General features: G+C 39.1%; 1 protein-coding gene across 1 annotated transcript in view; it reads right to left on the reverse strand.

Moving 5' to 3' along the window:
* LOC134865464 (corticotropin-releasing factor receptor 2) overlaps window positions 1-21528 on the reverse strand; it is a 30211-nt gene extending 8683 nt beyond the window's left edge. The window contains exons 1-6 of the mRNA XM_063884992.1: window positions 21337-21528; window positions 21112-21231; window positions 3581-3666; window positions 2930-3036; window positions 2182-2299; window positions 1911-2064 (exon numbers count right to left, since the gene is read on the reverse strand). Of these exons, the coding sequence (XP_063741062.1) occupies window positions 1911-2064; window positions 2182-2299; window positions 2930-3036; window positions 3581-3666; window positions 21112-21231; window positions 21337-21457 (706 nt within the window). The 5' untranslated portion in view covers window positions 21458-21528. The remainder of the gene's footprint in view (window positions 1-1910; window positions 2065-2181; window positions 2300-2929; window positions 3037-3580; window positions 3667-21111; window positions 21232-21336) is intronic.
* Window positions 21529-21972: the final 444 nt, after the last annotated feature.

The raw sequence follows: 21972 nt of genomic DNA on the forward strand, positions 1-21972 counted from the left end.
AGTTTCTATTGCTGCGGCAACATGTGAACCCCCCACAGGTGTATGTGTGGTATCATTTCAACAAAGATAACATTATTTTACAATCATTAACTACAGAAAAAAAGAAAATATAATTTTTCAAGATGTTGTTTTCACTCAGACGACATCCTGTGGGTTATGTAGCTGCACAAATAAATTGGATTAAAAACAACAACACAAGTTTATTGAACACCTGCAGGAGTGCTTACTAAATTTCATACTGATGAGTTGAATTTACTCAAAGACTAATCTGCTCAGATAATCTAATCATCACAAGAATAGCTGTCAGCTACTTCATATGTTAATCACATTAACTCATTAAAAGTAGATTGATAAGATGGATATCTGCCTTTGGACATTTCTATTTCCAAGCCAATATGAGCTCTCTAATCCTGTCATCCATGTGTCATTACCAATCAGATGTCATTTACTACTTTCCAATTTCTTTTTCCATTCCTGTATTCATAAATCCTGTTGAGTCATGTAAGCGGGACCTAGATGCAGTTAAGGGTATGTAGAGTTTCTTCCTGCAAGAACATACAATGTCCATTACATAAACAGACATAAAGGAAATGTCAGACAGGCTCAGGGAAGCATACTAACATGTTTCTAAGATTTTTCTGCCTCAAGACGGATTATTCTGACACCATGCTTCTCCTTATACCGTGGTTTAGGTCCAGGTGAGCATAAATCATTTATGTGTTCATGACAGGGCATCTGCCTCATCTCAAGCTCATTTTATCAGTGGAAGTCAAGCACAAAAGATTACATTTTGCACACTTCGCTGCAGCACTGCTCTGTTATGAAATTAAAGTATTATCTTGAGTCTGAAGCACTAAAAGGTCTCCATCCACTTCATTTGCTGATCAGACTTAACTGGAAGGGTTTTCAGTCGGGCAAAGTTCACTTTTTACTTGTGATGTGAAAAGGTGAGTCGGTTGCTTAAGAACCTGGTTCCAAATTAAATCAGTACCAGTTTCATTTATACACAATGTTGAACGTGATCATTATGGGAGATATTTAGAAACACATTTATTATGTTTAAGAATCGAGGACTTCAAAACTACTTGACTGATATAATTGAAAGCTCCACAGCAGCTAATAAATTAGATCATAACCTTTTCCTATGTAAATTTGGTGTCTTTTGTTTCCAAATACACCAATCACCAAAATCAAAGCATTTGAGACCAATTATAACTGGACTTTGTATTGGCTAGGGTAGCCTAGATAACTCGTCTTTATTATTGCAACTACTAAGGAAAAAACTCATAAGTTTTCAAACACTTTCACTGACATTAAATGGGGCGAAGCCTGCAAGCTTGTTCAGGCAGTCAACTCGAGCACCAATGCTACATTTGCACATAACGCCCCTCGTCACTCTTGCAACAGATCAAACATAGTCTCCTAAATCTGGCGCTCTATTTAAGCTGTTGGATCTGCCTACCTCTGCCTTGCTAATACTGCTGCCGCCACTGCTGTTTCCATGCTGCTAATGCGTTCACCCTGCTGCTGCTGCTGCTGCTGCCACTGCTGTTTCGACGCTGCTTATGTGTTCACCTCACTGCTGCTGCTGCAGCGTTCACGTTGGCGATGCTCGCCTGCCCCACCACCACCCCAGCTTCCCCCCAGCTTCCATCTGTAGGCTCGGGGGATAGTTATCTAATCACCACTCAATGTTCTATGTTAATATGTGGAGTGATGAGGACCGAGCCTAGATGCCAAACTCAAACTATATACTGCTTCTAATAAACATATTAATGAAACACGTGAGTTGTGTGACTGAACTATGTTCATTCAAAACTCAAAACACTGTAAGCATACCACACTGTTTATTGCACAGCCTAGAGCTACATGAAGCACTACTAATGCACTGTCAAAAAGGGCATACTCACACCAGCCGATGAAAAGAAAGACCCACTTTCTGAGCTTATCGGTTGAATAAGTCATTACGATGGCTGTGTGAAGGTAGCATCCTTCAACAAACATCCAGAAGAAGTTTGTCACCACAAAATAATTGTAAATGGTTGTAATTAATCGACACCAAGGCTGAAAAGAAGAAGAAACAACAAGACTGAAAGCAACAGAAATATGTGTTATCAAATTGAATAGCTCAGCTTTTGGCTTTATGTGTTTCGAGTACACAAAACTGTTCAATGTTGTTACCTCATTGCTCTCATGGATATTGTGGTCGATCAACTGAAGCAAAAACCACATAACATTCCTCAGTATGAAGGTAGTGATTAAGTTCCAGTGGATGATGTTTCGAAGACATCGTATGCTCCTAAACCACAAGCCAAACAAAGACATGTATCATTATCATGCTTTCATAGAGTTGCAACAGATTATTAAAACTAAAAATGTTGGCCATAAGCCATACTGTGTGCAAGTTATTGGCCAGTATGTCACAGGTAGAGGCTCCAATATCATATACGAAAGGTCTGTAAAACCTGCCTTTCTTCATATTTATTTAACACATAATTATATATCAAATGCATACTTCAGTTTAGTTCATTTCTATGTGCATTAGACCCATACATTTGCAGACAACTAGAATAATTTGATACTGAAGAACACTTTTTATGATTTATAAGCAGATTTCTATCTCAATACATTTTGGCTGAGAAGTACACATTACGCAATCCTCAGTGCGCAACACAAATGTTGTATTATCTGTAGTGTCCTGTGTGTGTGTGTGTTTAAACCAGGACATTAAATAATATGACTGCTTGTTGTGTAATGAAATGCACATTATGTCTTTCTTCTCCGAGAGCCGAGTTGCAGAGATCTTTTCATTTGACATAAGCGAGTTAATGATTAGCAGTCCGAGGAAATTACGTGAATTTCCCTGATTGTGCTCGATGAGGTCTCATGCATAGGACACATTTAGCGTGGGGACTATTTCTGTACTTGCCTTAAGCACAAGAAGAGAATGAAGGCCACGACTAGAGCTCCCACAGAGATACAGTGACCTAGGTAGTTGATGATCAGCGCTACTTTATAATGCATTGGATATTTTCTCTGTAAAGACATAACACAAATGACTTCTTGAATGCAAATGCTGGATAATAAAACAAAGAGGAGAGGTTAGGAGAACAAAAATACTTAAATAGAACCAGGATGTGTATATCTATTTATCTAACTGGGCTCAAGTGAGAGAAAGATAATGTCATTGAAGCACTTCAGATGTCATTGCCTACAATAATCAGAGAAAATAGAGCAAGGCCCAGAAATACACACAATGAGCAGACAAGATTTCAGGTAATCAGGCCAACACTAATTACTTGCAGTTCATCAGTCTTACTATTCGGCTTTTTTTTTAAATGTGTTAAGCAGTCTGGAAGCAAACATCTTAACACATTAACTGCCATTCGATTAGCATTAAGCAAACACCACATTACTTTGGCTACAGTATACAGTATCTAATTGGTATTCCTCTGTGTGTCATTATTGTAATAAGAAGTAATCAAAGAGAAATTGTAATGCACATTCATCTTAGATGGTCAACACATTTCTTACAGTAATAAAAGACGTGACAGATTTGCTTCTGCGATGCCACACTAACCTTCTCCTCCAAAATGGGTTCACAATAGGAGTAATTGCTCTTCAGCGCCCACGTCCCATTATCCATGCATTCCCTGTAAGCACTCCCTGCAAGAAAAACAACGAGAGGTACGGTTAGGAAAAGAATAAGAAGTGTAGCATTGTTGCAAACATTGATGATGATTAAAAGAAGAGTTGACAGTTTATTTGTTCAAATCTCCCTTCAGGGCTGGCTGCTCATATTAACTTTTTGCCAAATAAGTAAGCAAAAATAGCAAACGGTTTCTTAAAGCACAGTTAAAAATGGGGCACTAGTATCTGTCTGAGTCTTACACAGAATACCAATTCAGCAAATCCCTCTTACTGTGTTATTGTATTTGCATATCTCTAAAAACCTGCTTTCTATAATCAATGGTGGACAGACTTTTTCATGATTTTGCAGAACCTCGGTACCACAGGAGCGTATTATCTCTTTAGCACAGAGTTGGTAAGAAAATAGTAGGAAAAAAGGTGTGAAGGGTTTTTCTATTATGATCAGCCACCCTGCTGAGATACCCATTATTAATGTATGTTTTATATGGCTGTCAGAATCCATAAAAGTAATTTCTATTATTCTAAAAATGATAATAATTCAATATATTCACAGGTCAAGGCTTCATGTGGCGTATATCATATTTTAGCACAAATAACTACGAATTGAAGCCAATAGTGAGTAAAATAAATTATACACTAAAACCTGTTGTTGCTAGTGCGCTCTTCTTTGCTGCGGTTTGCAGCAAAGAAGAGTGCTAATTAAGAAAGCTAATTAAGAAAGCTGGCTCTGTCATCGGCATCAAACTGGACCCTTTTGAAGCTGTGGTGGAGAGGAGGAATCTGGATCATCATGGATAACCCCACCCACCCTCTCCACCTGCAGCTGGAAGGACAGCGGAGCTCCTTCTCCAACAGACTGCTCCAACTCCGCTGTCACAAGGACAGATACAGGAGAACCTTCCTGCCCACTGCAATAACACTGTACAATAATTCCCCCCTGGCTGGCAGACAACTCACTGCTCCATAGCCTCTCGGTTAACTGGACTTAACATGCACACTTTACACTTACACGTTACATTGTACATTTATATTATGTTTTCATTTAATATTCCATTGCATTGCACGATTCACTATCTGTATATTTATTATTTTTATTTCTAATGTTGTTTGTTAAATGTAATGTAAAATGTTTCATATTGTATTTTGCTGCGGTAACAAAAATGTTCCCAATTTGGGATAAATAAAGTATTCTGATTCTGATTCTGAAATCATCACTTTTTGACTCACTACAAGTGTTTCGGGTTTTGTATCCATTACTTCTGCATATTGTTTCCTTTAATTTTGCTCTGATTGGAACAATTCTTGGCAACCTCTTTTAAAACGTCACTAAATAGATAAGTACTTTATTGATGCCAGTTTGGGAAATTTTTAAAACTACTCCAGATCATAGAAACACATCCAAGAATAAACTACAAAAATGGCTGACAGCACAGAAAAAACACCAATATGACAAAGGTTAAAGCAAAAACAGACAAATACGTTCCAAAGAAAAGTAAAACTGTGGCGGATTTACACATACAAGCAAGTACTCAAACACTTGCTGAGCTGGTGTGGAGAGGCTATGACTGTTATGTCTACAAACTGCAACCAATAAATCCTATTCAACCAAACCGTGCAACATCGTTCCATTAACATGTGCTTTAGATGCTTCTAATTATCCTTTTTCCTGGCAGTAAGTCAGTCCTAAGGCCACTGAGATATTTCCCTATAAAATATGTGAAGGGATGATTGAATAAATAACTTTGTCTCAATGTTCAGAAAGCTGCAAAACGTTTATTCTTTCTGCTCTGGGATTATGATTTCAGACAGACTGTAATGGCTGTATTTACTCATTCCGTCTGAAGGAGTCAACTCAACTCAACACAATATGGTCAGCAAACCATTCACCTCAGAAATGCCCAAAGGGATGCTCGAAGATACGGCAGCCTCAGAATAAGATCCTTCGGGGGCAAATGAATGATATATAATTTGACATTTGAATTTGCAGAGAAGAGAGCAGAAACCTGCTTGTAGCAATCTAGAAACAGAGTTGATTTATGGCAAAATGGAGCGTATTGTGACTAGACAACGCTTAGTACTGCTCATGAAGGAAAATCCCAGTTTACATCCTTTGAATAGGAAATGTTTAACGCAGAGCAGAGTGGTAAATCAGAGGCTGGTAAATCACTGAAGCCCTCGATTGAGAGGGATGTATATCCCCTATGGTTCAGTAAAAAAGTCAATTAAAATACACTCTCAAAACACACTGCCTGAACATGTTCATTGATCAGGTGCCAAATGGCATTTAGAGAGTTCTTGTGCAGTGTAGTCAACCGTGATGAGACAGCTGATGTCTCATGCAGGGATTGAACATAAACAGTAGGTAAACAGTATTGCCTTTTTTCATTCACAGAATACGTTACTTCTTTAACGTTTATAATTGTAACAGTTTATGTTAAATTGAAGCCATAATGGAATTGATTGCAGAAAAGGAAACCCTGCACATTGGACTGTAATGTTGTACTGGGGGTTTTGATTCAACATGTTTTTTTTTCTGTTGTTATATTGAGTTGCATAACACATTACTGCGCACATTGACTATAATGCAAAAGGTAAACTAAGAGACACAATAATAGGCTTTATTATAGGGATTTATATGTTCTTCTTTGTATGTACTTTACATGTATTGATGTGTTTGCACTTTCTTATACAGTTTAAATGTTGTTACCAATGGATATCTTTACGGTTCTAGTACTTTCAAATGCTTAAAAGACAGTAATAAGTCATTTATAAAACAAAGTTGAAAACATTTTGGGCATTTTTAAGCAGAATGGACCTCCTATTGTCTTCAAAATCGCAAAAACAGCTGCAGAGTTTTATACATGATTTATAATCATTAACAACTATAGACTGGATGGATTTCAAAATAAATACTGTATACTATGAAAAAATATAACACTGCAGAATGAAGTTGTCCGAGTAAATGTTACAGTAGCAGCACAAGGGGCTTTCCAGATGAAGTTCTCCAGGCAATGATCACACCGTGTTTGTGAAACAAGCAGTGATGTTGCAGAAATAGAGGAAGGGGAGCAGGTTGTGAGTTTCGTTCCTGTGAGCTATTCCACCGAGGCAGGAATAATTCAAGGCACTGGTGCGGGGAGTGCAGATTTCTGTCTAACCATCTGTGCTTTACGCATGACAAAACTATTCTCCTCACATTTTGGTTTTAAAATGCAATTTATTCACACAGTTAAAATAAAAGTTGTGAATGACTCAGTTTCTCTCGGGATAGGGGTGCTATGCAAAGGTGTTAAAAGCTTTGTGTAAAGCTGGAAGCGCCTAAACAATGACCGCACTGCATCGGTGTAAAGATGCATACGGAAACAAAAGAAATGTTTCCATCTGGCTGTGCTAACAATGCCACACAGCAAAGTCTTTGCTTTTCATGGATGCATAAATATGTACATGCAAACAAATACCATATGGTTGCTCAAGGATTGGAAGATTGTTTGTCAAAAAGGTTCTTGGAATAACATAAGCTTAGCATTGATTGGTTGTTCATGCATAAGTGGCACTTCAATTGGGGATTCATTTTGTAATACATTTTATAATAGACCAAACAGAGTGTGTCACTGCTGCTGAGCTTGACCCGTTTCTTTCTGTTTTTTGAGATACCAACCATGGGAGCTGCTACCATGCCAAAGGTGAAACACAGTTCTATACTTTACACTTAAGGTTCTGTTTATATTTTCTGTCATTGGATTTCTTTGTCCTTACGCTTTTCATCTGTCTCTTTGGTTCAGTGTTACCTTTGAACCGGTCGGTTTCCTGATGGATGAATAAAAGGATCAATTACATGACTGCTACTACAATCCTGCCTCAAAGTACCACACTGCAGCTCACAGCTTATCATAATTGACCCACTTGTTTCAGTTGTTGTTTTAAATAGTCAGCGAAACCTTGTCTTTGGTCGGGATTCATTTCAAATTGTAGTAAAGATGAGCGGCTACAATATCACAGAGTTGAATGATCAAAGGGGCGCATGCAAGCGGCACACCTGAACCAGTTACAGCAACGTTTCTTTCAAGCCATTATAAATGTAATTCTGTGAGCTGGGGACATATTAAACTAGGTCATTTCATAACAGCATGAGAATATCACAGCTCATTGCAGTTTGATATTTCATTAAGGAAACAGGAAATGAAGCAAAGCTGCATTGTCACATACATCAATGCAGAGGGCACTCGAGGACATTTAGGACTCAAGAGGAAACAAACACACAATATGACAACTTAAAGAGCCAAGTTATTTCAAGTTTAAATTATTTATACTAACACTTTGTAATTTATGTATTCTTAATACAGCACAACAATACTTAAAAGTATTTTCAGCCTTCTTTTTCACAAGTCTGACAGCCATACTTTCAGAAGCTCTTAAATTCAAGTGGATGCATTCACTCTTAATAGCTGCTTTAGGAAACACATTATAAATTTAAGATCTTCCAAACCTTCAACATTCCCTGTTGAATCCATGATTGGGTTTTATATAACTTTGTACAACTCTTGCACTGTATTTATCCCAGAATTTAGTTCAACTATTGAACTATGCTCATCTGTTCTGTGTGAAATGTTTTTGTTTTTATGTTGAACCTTAAGCTCTGGATGTTCGACATTGTTATAAGAGTTATCTAATGTTGCATGTTGGTTTTACATTGTCATACCGATAAAACACCAAAGCAGCGGGAAAGTGAAAGAGAGTCAGAGCACTCGCAGCCAGAGTTGTGTTATTTCTGTGACATGTTGGCTTGTGTTTCAAAATGTCTTCTCGCCCAAAAGCACAAACACGAATCCTAGCCGCAAAACATTCTAATTGTTGTGGCAAGGCATACAGCCTCATGTATTTTTGCATCAGAACAGCTCTTAATACCCTGGGACTTGCATCTCATCTTGCACTCACACAGTCACTTTGTGTGTACCTTTGTGTGAAGCGACCTCTCCTGCCGTATTTGTCTTAGTTGCAAAAGTGTCCTTATTCAAAGGGCAAATAAAACCCCTTTTTTTTGTCATTCCTTCACATATTTCATGTATTTATAATCTAAAAGGAAGAGAAATGGCCGAAGGGGAATGATTGCCTAAATGACATAACAGAGGGCACTCTTTTCCAGCAGTTTAATCAAAAGTTCAAACTTTCCTCCAGATGAAGAACAATTATCGGACTACCCTCAGTTTTCAAGAATCACATATTTATGACCCAGATGACTCTTAAAATGTTAATGTCTTCCAGTGAGTCTAACCTGTGAGCACAAACATCACAACATTATAATGCATCTGTTCCCAAGCCCTTGAATGACCCAGGGTTGATCAAACACAACATGGCAGCTTTACCATTTCACAAAAAGAGTAAAGTGTCCCGACCTTGTCACATTTACTACATTTAAACATTTTTTTCAGAAGTGCTGATCCTTTTCGAAGCAAAACACAGTCCCTGACTCTCTTGAATACACAGCATATTGCCCAAAAATGACTGGATTACCTAAAATACTCTGGGAGGTTAATCCTGAGCAGCTGTTGAAAGGCCGGAAAACGTTGGATCACAAGTCAAAACATACATCACAAAGTATTTACACTGATTCCTCCAGGTATGAAAAATCCTGGTTCTTCAATTGAACTGTAATGCTCTGACCTTTTTCAGATTCATTTCATTGCAGTTAATGCATTCGACTTCTGCCTGTAATTAGTACTTTAATGCTTAAAATGTTAAAGGGAAAAGCATGCTAACTCATAGCCTGCTCTGTCTCATTAAAACAAATGTCTTTGTTTTCAGAGATTATTAATGCATCTAATTAAGTCCTTTGAATTTCTCCTGGAAAATGCAGTTGTTGCATTAATCGTAACAACATATAAAAAGTTGAGTAATCAAATTCACATTTTAGAAACAGCTTAGTGTATTTGTTTTGTCATCTTCCCAAGTCAGTCATCAGTGTCCAAGGGGAGGTGACACTCGAGCTTTATTTGTCAAGCACTTTTGTGAATTTTGCAAAAATGTAACATACATAGAGCTGTAAAGTTAAACACCCACTACTGCGGATGCTTTTCGTGATGCGTCTCTGGAGCATAACCAGGATATGTTTAGATTTGAGTTGGTACAGTACATTTTTGTATACGAGCAAAACAGATAAGGGAGAAAAGTGCAAGGAATCTGCCAGAGAAAAAATCCCACTGTTTCTTTACTTTTTCCTCAGAGTGACTGTAAGCCTCTGTGGCATGCACGTCCTCCTACCTACAGATGAGATTTGAGGTGGCAGTTTGAGAGGTGTCTGTGCAAATGCTGCACCAGCTTTTTGGCTTCTTGCCTGACCAACCTGCTGCTACCACCCTTTAAAGTGACATTCAGCACTGCGATGTCTGTGTCTAAGTTTGGAGCAAATGTAATAAAGATTCTTAAGGCGGAAAGAAAATATATGGATTAACCAGACCATTCTTACTGGGTGCATTTAAGTGGCTGGAAAAATATGTTTTGTTATGCCATTACTGATTTTGGAAAATATAATGTCGTTGCTTAATTTCCGCCGTTTTCTCTTGTCTCTCTCTTGTCATCCATTCCAATAGCACTGGGAAATAACGATTCATGAAATGTATGAGTCATCATTTTCAACAGTGACTGACATGAACTAAAGTGGCTATGTCAAAAGAAATTAAAGGAGAAAGAGTGAGATGTTTTTGACAGGAGATAACAAATAAAGGCTTATTAGGCCATTTATGATTTGAACAGGGTTGTACACAAAATTGGAAGCGCTGCAATTGTAATACTTGTCTTAAAGTGTTCCGAACAAACAAACAGAAAGCTCCTGAAAACATCTTGAAATCTCTGACAAGGATTGTTCTTAACTTCAGGTCTTCAGTTTCCAACCTTCAGTTTTTAAAAGGCCATGGTGACATGGGAAACAATCAGCTTTTTATGCATAACCCTCAAACATAGATTTTAAGCTCTTGATCTGGAATTGTTGACACTTAAATTGTGAATAAACTCATCAAGTAGAACAAGAAAAACTGCCAGAACAGACACAAAGAGACACCAGCTGGCAAACTAAATCATCACTTCTAATCATAGTATAACTCTTCCTTGTCGTTTCAAGTGTCCTAAAGAGCAGATTCTGTCTCAATGAGACACCTGCAAAATCATAGCTTCATGATGTCAACCTAAAAACAGCTTTGAAATAACTCAAAATACCTCAACAACCGTTTAAAATGATGTACTTGCAAACATATGGGGTCATTACCTTCCCCAATATTTGCAAATGGATTCAAGTACAAAAGAATCATCCTAGCAAAGAATATGTTTTAATAACTCAAGGCTTCATTACAATCCGTAGATTACATGCATCAGTGGTGAAAGATTAGTTTAAAATGCACTCTGCATGCCATTACCTCTTGATTGTTGTGCTGGAGTGATGTTTATAATGGTTAAGAAGCTAATTTAATTACTTGTGATGTTCCATTAGCACATTTATGTGAAAAAATGGAATAAAACTTAATTACACAGAAATACATTTGAGCGTTACAGAGAATGACATAAAAGGCATTACAACTGTGCATGAAGCATTTACAAATTGTCAATCAAAGTGGTTACGAAATAACGTTTTTTAAAAGCTTGATTAAGATGTCTAAGGGAAAAAACGGTTGGAGTGGAAGAAAAAGTTACCAAGCTTAGTTTTAATTTTGGGAAAGCAAGAGGACCATGTGAGAAAACCTGAGGGATCTCTAAAAACAATTACAAAGTCAATAGGTAATTGATGTAGACTTGACCTACGTCGTGTCTGAGTTAGAAGTTTAGCGCTGAGACACCTGGAGCTGCCTCACAGCAGAAGGGGGCGAACAGGAACCAAGACAGAGTGAAACAAAGGCATTAATACTTTTTTGTAGATCTTGAAAAGATAATACAGACTTATTTAACATATGTTGTGATAGAAATCAATGATATGATTCTGCATTTTCTCCCTATTTAAGTTTTTTTCCATCAGTCTTTCAGTTTTATGCCACCATTCCTATAATAGGGCAAACTCTTCAGTACAACCAAAGATGATAACATTGCCTATGTCGGCGTGTTCACATGTTTGTAAAGGTGCTAACCTCATGTGATAATTACAGCATCACAGTGTTGTTGCAAAAGACTGGTGCTTTTTTCACTTGATTTTACCATATTTCTGTATTAGATTAGATTAGATTAGATTCAACTTTATTGTCATTGCACAGAGTACAAGTACTAGGACAACGAAATGCAGTTTAGTATCCAACCAGAAGTGCAAGTAAAGCAGTAAAAGTGCAGAGAATGTATATACATATGAAGGTAGTTAAATATAAATAATAAAGGATATGAACAGCTCGAATAAGGTATGTGCAGTAGAATGGTAAAAAGTAAACAGAGATGAGTTTAAGGTATGTATGAGTAAACAGCAGCAAGGTAGTGCAAATGGCATAATGTATGTAAAGTGCAGTTGAATTCAAGTGATGGTAGAGGTAGAAATTGCAGAATGAGGTAGGTAATGAGGTGCTGAGGTAGGTACAGTGTATAAACGGAATAAATATAAAGTATGTACAGTAACATTTGTAATTAGTGCAAAAAGTTTAGTGGCTGGGGGAAGGTGCATGGCCGTACAGGCCAGGGTGGGGTAACCAGGGGGGCCATCACCGTGGTGCGGAGTTCAGCAGGATGACAGCCGAAGGGAAGAAGCTGTTCCTGAACCTGCTGGTCCGGGATCGGAGGGCCCTGTAGCGCCTCCCAGAGGGGAGGAGGGCAAACAGTCTGTGGTTGGGGTGAGAGATGTCCTTGACAACACTGCGTGCCCTCCGCAGACACCTCTTGTGCTGTACAGTCTCAATGGTGGGAAGTGAAGAAGCAGTGATGCGCTGGGCAGTTTTCACCACCCTCTGAAGCGATTTTCGGTCCGCAGAAGAGCAACTGCCATACCACACCGAGATGCAGTTGGTGAGGATGCTCTCGATGGTGCAGCGGTAGAAGTTCTCCAGGATCTGAGGGGACAGATGAGCCTTCTTCAGTCTCCTCAGGAAGAAGAGGCGCTGGTGAGCCTTCTTGACTAGAGTTGAGGTGTTGAGTGTCCAAGAGAGGTCCTCGGAGATGTGGACACCCAGGAACTCAAAGCTGGCGACACGCTCAACCTCCGTCCCGTTGATATGGATGGGGGTGTGTGTGCCACCTTTGGTTCTCCTGAAGTCCACAATGAGCTCCTTGGTCTTCTTTGTGTTGAGAGCCAGGTTGTTGTTGGCGCACCACTCAGCCAGGCGCTGGACCTCATCCCTGTAGGCCGACTCATCGTTGTTGCTGATGAGGCCAATCACCGTAGTGTCGTCTGCAAACTTGATGATGGTATTAGAACCATGTACAGGTATGCAGTCGTAGGTGAAAAGAGAGTAGAGGAGAGGGCTCAGCACACAGCCCTGTGGGACACCAGTGTTCAATGTGAGGGTTGAGGAGGTGTAGTTCTCTAACCTGACAGATTGGGGTCTGTTGGTTAGGAAGTCCAGTATCCAGTTACTGAGGGAAGGGCTGATGCCCAGATCCCTCAGTTTAGTGATCAGTTTGGAGGGGATGATGGTGTTAAATGCTGAACTGAAGTCTATGAACAGCATATGTATGTGTCAGAAATCACTTATTGTCCGATCAAACTGCAATCTCTCCCACAGCCTTTCATTCAGCAGAATGGAAAAACATGATTGTGTATTATTTAATTGTTTACTTATCGACAAAGGGGATGAAATGTGTTCAACAAATAAACCCATAGGAGACCCTGTCATTTCCAATAAGGTTCTTGATTGAGAGATCAATAAAATGTCACAGATAGATTGATTTAAATTTGTAAAGGATTGGGAATCGACCAGCTGTTTTGTGTGGCTTGTCGACCTGATCAGAGAACGCTACTGCTCTGTTTTGTCACAGAGGCGATTTACTCCAACCAGGTGGAGCTTATGCATCTTCACAACAACTCCTTTACATTTTGGTGTCATATTTGAACAAACCTTGTAGAGAATAGAATTTCAACAGACTATTGGATGTTGCTGAACACCTTGGTGAGATTTCAGTTTAATCTCTGAAGGAAAAATTGTATATGTTTTTTAACATGTCAATTATAGAGGTGGGCCGGAATAATTGCCCTAAGAGGGAAGGAAGGGAACTCTGATTGGCACTCTCATTACTCTTGAGATGGTTCATTGAAATTCATAAACAATAAGAAAGGAGCATGATGTACATGACGCAAGTTCTTTATTATTTGCAACTACTCTGAGTAACACCCGTTTGGTAAACCATTAATGAAAATGATATAAATTGCTCTTTTTGAATTGACCCAGCAATACTCAGATCTGTTATCGAGGCATTAGTTTCAAAAATAAGATAATCGACTGAAAATAAAACCATTTTCCCCGTTGAGTACAGCAGAAAACTGTTATTATTCCTGTAAAGATCTTCTTCAGTTTTCATATAAGATAATTGCAAAGGCTGCAGGGTTTATCACATAAAATGAAGTGTAAGAATACAGCTGGAGAACATGTTAGGGTTCAAGGATTTTTACACAGAAACATGGCTGTTTATTGTTGAATTAACACAATTCCCAAGTTTGGTGTTACAGAAACAAAAAATTGACTATTTTGTTAAATCCTTATAACTAACCAATGTCTCTTTATATCTAAATTTCAAAACAGTTAATAATAACAGCTGTAATGCTCATTAGCAGACGTCATATTATTCGAGTTAGAATGAAAGTGTTTAACCGATCAAATGTTAACATTTCTAAAGATATTTGATTGATTTTCCAAATTGTTGCTTATTAATCTTCTATTGAATGATTAATGGAAGGATGGTTGAAAAAGTGAGAGTTTGAATAAACATATGAGCTTCACTGCAGATGTCTGAGCATCGTATCACCAATTGCACTTAATCTCTCTTAAAAAGCTTTGTGAGTGATGATTACTGAATCATACAGGCCGACTGAGCCTGAAGAAGAGCTGCTGGGTGAAACTCTACACACAGCTGGGTCTTTTAAGCTTTCCTGTTTCTCTTCATGCCCTCATGACACATTAGGAATAACTATAACTGTACGTTATAGATTGAAACACTTTCCCATGTGTTTCCTGTCAAACCTCACAGCTGCACTAAAGTCAGTTGGTGGGAAATAATTATCAGAAAGAGTGTGCTACAAGTCTGTGGCCCGGAGGGAAACTAACAAGCCAAACATAAAGGATAGCGTGTCTGGATAATGAGACCGTAATACACCACATTACACTAAAACGCTAAAAGCATGCAAATGTCACATTTTATAAGCACTTTAGCCAAGCCTTGTATAGCAGGTCATTGCAATGAGAACCATTATCATCTAAATCACACTACTCTGCTCTATTCATCCTAAATTGTTATCATCAAATAGGTATTTATAAAAATAAATTATTTGACTTTATTGCGTGGGCTTCTTTGGAGCCAGGGGCCTGTTGCTGACTGTGCCCCCATGGGAACTCTCTGTGCAATGGCTAATACATTGTTTGCTCCACACACGCTGACCTGAATTTGCTGAGTGAAAAAGATGTGTACATTCACAGCAGGAGCGACACTTTAAGGTAATGTTGGTGCAATCACAGGGGAAAAGAAAATTAGCACCAATTGTATCAGCCAGAGGTGCTCTCTGCATGAGAAAGTGCACAAAGGAACACATTTCTCTGTCCTGCAAAAAAACTAAAAGATGTGCCTGCAGGTACTGTATGTTCTCAAATGTCAGCTTCTCTTTAACATTTGTGTAAGACACAACGGCCAGTCTATTTTGGCACTCCATAGTAATATTTCCAGAAATCAGTAATGTTGCACTGACTCACCTATTTGAAAAGCTGTAACGCCTCCTGTATCCAGGACACCAAGCTGCAGTCATCTGCCCCATTCTTCACACTAAAACCGTCCTCCGCTGATTCTCCTAGACTTTTATGCCTGTCTGACTAAGCCTGTTAAACTAAAGTCATGTTGTCATGATTTTAGAGTCGGGACTGGGTGGGATTTCCAGGAACATTTACTGTGCTTCAGAATGAAAGTCCTGATGGATATTGAATCCGTGCTAGGATATTGTTCCAGCTGCTTTAAACTGTCTCTAGCTGACGGGAAACACACACATGTGACTAATCAGAACATGACTTATCAAAAATCCGCCTCAGACTGTGTATGGACATGTACCAGAAGTGAACCTCAAAAAATAACAAGGTTTATGCAGTAACCTTGCTTAAGCCACTCGCATTGATATAAAATCCTCACAATTTTAACAGTGGGCAAATACAGCCCTTACCTGAAGGGCGTGTTTATTCTGGAATGTACACCTGTTTGTAAAGACAATTAACATTTGCTGACTTATACGAACCACATTATTTTGTGCCAAAAACCTTCTGAGGTTACCCAGATAGCTTTGATATCTCCATGCGACCTAACTGGAGTAAACCATAGAAGGCTTTTCTACACACCTGTCCAACTCGAGCTCTTCTTTTCAAATATCGCTGAATGTTAACTGTGAACACTACCAAGACAGAACAAAGTTTGTTAGACCTGAGGTCGTTCTGTGGCCATTAGTGACCTATGTCCACCAGACCGTTCCGCTTGTGTTTTTCCTTTTGTCCAAACCGTGCTTTCTTCTACAGGTGTTCGAAGGACCCATCACAATACCATTAGATGGAGAAGGACAGTATAACCAAAGCGGTTTAATTTTTAAAATGTACCAAAATGCAACTAGAACGCAGAAAAGTAGGAGTATCATTACTCAGACAAGTTATCTTTAAAATGAGAATATAAATAACTCAAACTTGTATAATCTCTTTCTTTTTTCTCTCAAGGTTTTTTGATCTCACTTGCACATAATGACAAAAATCTACAAAAATGCACAAAGCATCACCATGAACTTTGAAAGAGCTGCAATTGTCTTGTTTGTTCACAACGCCGGTCTTTGTTTGGTCACTGCTCAATTTCAGTTTAATGTTTGTCTCAGAAAGATCAGGTAATGTTGCACTGACTCACCTCTATTTTAAAAGAAAAGCATCAAGCTTGTATCCGAGGGACACAATGCTGCAGCAGCTCTGCCCCTCACTCTGAACCTGATACCCGCCACGGCGCTGATATCTCCTAGACTTTATTAATCCTGATTCTGACTTAAAGCTGTGTTGACTGGAAAGGTACACTGTGTGCTGACAGGATGTTTCCTCTATGATAGTGGCCGGAGACACACAGGGGTGAGGTGATTTTACCTACGGGAGAAGCGTGATTCACTGAATAATCTTTACAGGAAAAGCACACAGGTCACTAAGATATGGCTTGAATTAGAAAAACTGACACGTAGCTGTTGATATTGTTCATCTATGCTGCTGTGAACATCTTGTCTTGCCTGAGGCTTGACGGGAAACACATCACATGGAAGTGACAAAGCAGAGGCAGCAAATGACCTTAACTCAAACAACGCGGCCTCAACTGTGGTGATGTGCAATTCATGTAAACCAGAGAAGTGAATAAACGCAAAAAAATAAAAAGGTTTAAAAATGCATAAACCTCTTAAGCCACTCTGCATTGATATTAATATTTATATATGCTTGAAGAAGTGGAGAAGGATTTACAGCCCCTTACCTGAAGGGGCGTGTTAAGTCTGGGAAATGTACGACTTTTGTAAGAGAATTGGAACATTTTGCTGACATTATACAACCTCAGTCATTCATGTTCATGTGCTCTAGAAAAACCTACGAGGTTACACACAAGATAGCATTTATATTCTCCAGTGTTCAGCAACTGGGAGTAAAACGCATAGAGGCTTTTCTTAGAATGTAGTACACCCTCGGTCATGCTTTTCAAATATGCAGGCCCATTAAATGTTTAGCTGTGAGACACTCCAAGAAATGGAAAATAAGCTATTGTTAGACCCTCAGGTCAGATACTCTATGTGGCCAAAATTAGACTATGTCCACAGACGTCCAGTTAGGTTTTTTTCTTCTTTACAAAACTGCGTGCTTTTGCTTCTGTCAGGGTTGGCGGAAAAGGACCCAAGCACAGAACCAATAGAGGAGGAAGGAGTTCAAAGGTATAACAAAAGGCGGGCTTTTATTTATGGAAAAGCTGATGACCAAAATGCAGAACTAGGAACGCAGGAAAACGTACAAGAAAGGAAAAGTATCAAATGAAAACTCAGACAAACCGGTGGAAAAGGGAGGGCTGAAAAGGGAGATCCAAAACATCATAGGGAACAGGCAAACAAAGATGACGAACCGACAATGAACACAAAGGGAAGACAAGAGTAAATACAGAGGAGGGTAATCACAAGACAAGACACAGCTGGGAAGGGGAGGCGAAACACAGGGGCAACAGGTGAGCACAATCAGACAATCAGACAAAAGGGAAACTAAAGACCGGAAGTAAACTAGACAAGACAGGAACTAAGACAAAGCAAGATACAGTTCAAAATGAAACAGTAAACCAAAACTCAGATCCTAACAGCTTCACATCAAATTATGTTTCTGATTTTAGACTCTGTGTGTAATTGCAGCCCTTTATTATGACCTGCCCATGTGATGTTCGGCCCTACTTTTATTCTTGTTCTGACCTATTTTCCGATTTAAAATTTTAATGTGGCAGTGGCTGAAAAATGGTGCTGCTAATGTGACACAGCAGTATCAAAACATTGGCCTCCATTGTCTCAGAGCCCATGTCCCTTTGCTGTAAAACCATGTAGCATACTGTGACTTAAGTATGAATTTTTCATACAAGAGTTTTGTAAAGGCTAATAATGTCCCACTTATACATTCACACTTAAATATAACTAACTAAATATAACATGGACAATTATGTGTGGGGATTTTAAGGGAATATGATCCTTTTTGCACAGGAAATGGCTAAATATGAACTTGATAGTCTATCTATTGCTTCAAATAATGTTTAAATGTATATATAAAACCCACATATTGAGATTTCAGGGAATTAAATTCCCCAAAATTGTGATCTAAATTGATAATAACGATCACATTGTTGAAATGTATATTTGCAATACGATTTGAAGATTGCGGTTTTGTTTTTTAAGTCTTTCAGTTCAATGCGGTTAACAAACTGGTCGTCCCTCACAGCTATAAGTTTCTCCAACATTTAAGGTCCATTACCCCAGAATGCAATTACAGCCAAGAACAGCGCAAACTGTGCCTAATAATGATGGAAAATAATGTTTGATAAAAGGTGCACTTTTCCATTTACTCTGACTCCTCTTTAAACCTTCCTTCCACTACTGTAAGGGCCATAGACACATTAGCACAATGCATGCAGTAAGGCGTACAAGGTTTCAACTGCAGTCCCATCAACCTCTCATAAAGACCTGTATGCATCGCTGCCATAATCTAAAGAGACTCTAATGCTCTCTCACATGATAAAAAGTTCATTAAACAGCTCCGTAGACTACATTCTCAACAGCCTCTTAAAATTCCTGTGTGATTCCTGTGTTTTAAAATAAGACAATCGATACACGCACAGCTGAACCGATCAAGTCTGCCTCAGTGGCTCTGACACAAAATACCATGTAGCAAAAGTCTTTAATCTTCCGCTACAGTGGGACAGCTGAAAGTCCCAAGACACTGCTGTCAGTGTGTGAAACATGTTACAAAGTGGACAAACTGTGAAATCCCCACAATTTGTTCCGTACCTCAAACCTCTTCCATAATGGTGCACGGAAAATGCCATGACACTAAGAGCTCTAATGGACAAGCAAAATAAAATCTGTTCTCAGTTCATAGTCCAAATGTGGTAAAAGTAAGTTGACACCTGTAATGATAATAATTACCTCATGGGCCCAACACAAAGGAACAAAAACATCTGTCACCTGCGTCATTTCACCTCAGAGCTGTTCAACAATGTGACTTCATTTCCATAAAAGTTTATTTTTTCTTTCATTTTTATACTCTTTGATCAATCAAATCCCTTTAAAACAGCAGGAGCTAATGATGTCATCACCTCCAGCAAACAAAAATGCCATTATGTCGCATTTGACAGGCCTATTGTTCGATGGCGGGGTCAATTTTCCCAACATTTTTAACAACTGAAAAATTGCCATAATATATCCTCAGCCTGTTAAAAAAATGACTTCACATCGATCCACGCTGGTGTCAACTAATGAAGGTATGTCAGGTCAGGAGTTGGCACATGTTGTCATAGCAAATGGCTGCACGTTTCACACCAAGTCGAATCAACCATGTCAAACAATATTGAGCAACAGCAGCAGAGCAAAGTGGGAATCAAGCAGTAAGAAGTGAGGCAACAGGGTGTATGTTGGGGGGTGTGTGTGTGTGTGTGTGTGTGTGTGTGTGTGTGTGTGTGTGTGTGTGTGTGTGTGTGGTTAAGTGGGTAATATCAGCAGGCACATGATTTAAGCTCGGCAAATGAAAAATATAGCCCTGGTCACTCTCATACTGTCACCCACACCCTTTTTGCTCTGAAATGTTCTGATGTTATTTACTGAAATTAAAGCTGCAATTCTATTTTCTGAATGTGTCAATTCAGTTCATCACTCTCATGATTAATACACAGGTTACATAACGTGACACTGTTGGTGTCATGAAGAGTTGTGATATGTTCTCAGCACTTGGTGAAACTGTTGGCTGAAACACACTGGGTTTAGAATTGCTCAGTCTTCTAAGCCACCTGATAAAAAACATTTCTTAAGCTTATTGTTTAAACAAAAGTTTAAAGTGTTATCATATATGGCTCCAGTGACTTCGGCCCCAACTTAGTGTTAAGACTTAATGTGGAGGTGAAGCTCATAACATCTGCACGCTGACTTCAAACCAGAAACCACAAATTCATTTGAACGCACGATTGGATTTCCATCAGGTCACGATCACAACAAATAGGCTGATGGCTCGATAGTGACAGGTGTGGTCATGGGGAAGTTGCAATGCCATAAATTCAGCTTCTCAACTGTTTGTGTGCTGAATTCAGAGAAACATATGTGACCGCCAAGAACCTTGTGAACTCTGTGGAAGATTAAGTGGCCAGAAAATTAAGCTGCCTGCATGTCACAGAAGAACAGATTGCAATGCATTCTGGTCAACTGGAGCTGTTGTCCATAGCAGCCTGTGAAGGTTTTTATTTTATTTTTATGATGGAATTCTCCCTTCTGACAGTATTTTTGATGGTTTACATTGCTTTTTTAAAGCGATCAAACTAGAGAATTATAAATGTATGTCACATTTTAATGATGTTCAAGGGCTTTTAGATCTATTTTTCCTTAGCAAACAACACACATGCTCTTGCTGATTCAGGTGTTGCAGTGACTCAAGGTGTAATTGATATTCAATGTTGAGTGTTTTTGCTTAGAGATTGTATTTCATCCATTTTTAATGCAATATCATGTACTAAAAAACATTTTTTTGATCCATATAAATACAGAGGAGTAACTTTTGCCATCACGGATTAATGTCTTACTGGTTGTGTTGTACTTCACCCCGTTGATGTACTCAGGGCAGGGTCTCTCCACAATCCTCCCGGTGCTGCTCCGCGGCCAGCATGTTCCAATCTCATCGGTTGTAGCATTGCAAAAAAAACCTTAGGGGGAAATAAAGTAGAATCAAAAAAGGCGGACGCTTATAGTTTCCGGTATCCACGACCTCTGAATAATTGACACGAAAAAGGGAAGAAATTCCATCTTACCATCAGTGCTCAGCAAGGATAATGAAGCGTTTCCTAAAAAAGTGTCTTGGAGAGCATCTATTAAACTACAATTAAGGTCCCCTAGCTCTCCGAATATTATCTGATAAATAGTAGCATCCATGGTGCGATCCGCCGCTTTAGATAATGTCAGAATTCCAAGTCCGATGAGAGGCGGACACTGAGCCCAGCGGTGTTCATGGGCTTGTGAAGCGGAGCAACAGTAATGACAAGTAGGGAGCCTATTCACCCGCCGGGAGCCGAGTGCCTGGCCAATCACAGCCGCGCAATTTCTCATCCATCCAACGTGCTGCAGCAATCCAGTGAAAGACAGCCGACACACCGGACTGACCGGATCATGAGCTTTGTCACCCGGACCCATCACACCTGCCATGCAAACGTCGTGTTTAGTCAAGCGAGAACAGTCCCAGCTGTCTTAAAAGGAAAAGTGAGTGAGCTGGAGGCAGCCTATAGAATAAAAATGCATGCAGCCCAGACATGCTGCTGCCTGTGGCTGTACCCTGAATATGTCCTAAAGAAATGAGAAATCAATAAAACATGGGCAAGGTATACATACAAAGACGTATGGTGTAAGCCACTGTAAATAAAAATGTGCAATAAGTTTCATCTTTCACTAAC

The sequence above is a fragment of the Eleginops maclovinus genome, chromosome 6 (genome assembly GCF_036324505.1).
Source record: "Eleginops maclovinus isolate JMC-PN-2008 ecotype Puerto Natales chromosome 6, JC_Emac_rtc_rv5, whole genome shotgun sequence".
Taxonomy (NCBI): Eukaryota; Metazoa; Chordata; class Actinopteri; order Perciformes; family Eleginopidae; genus Eleginops; species Eleginops maclovinus.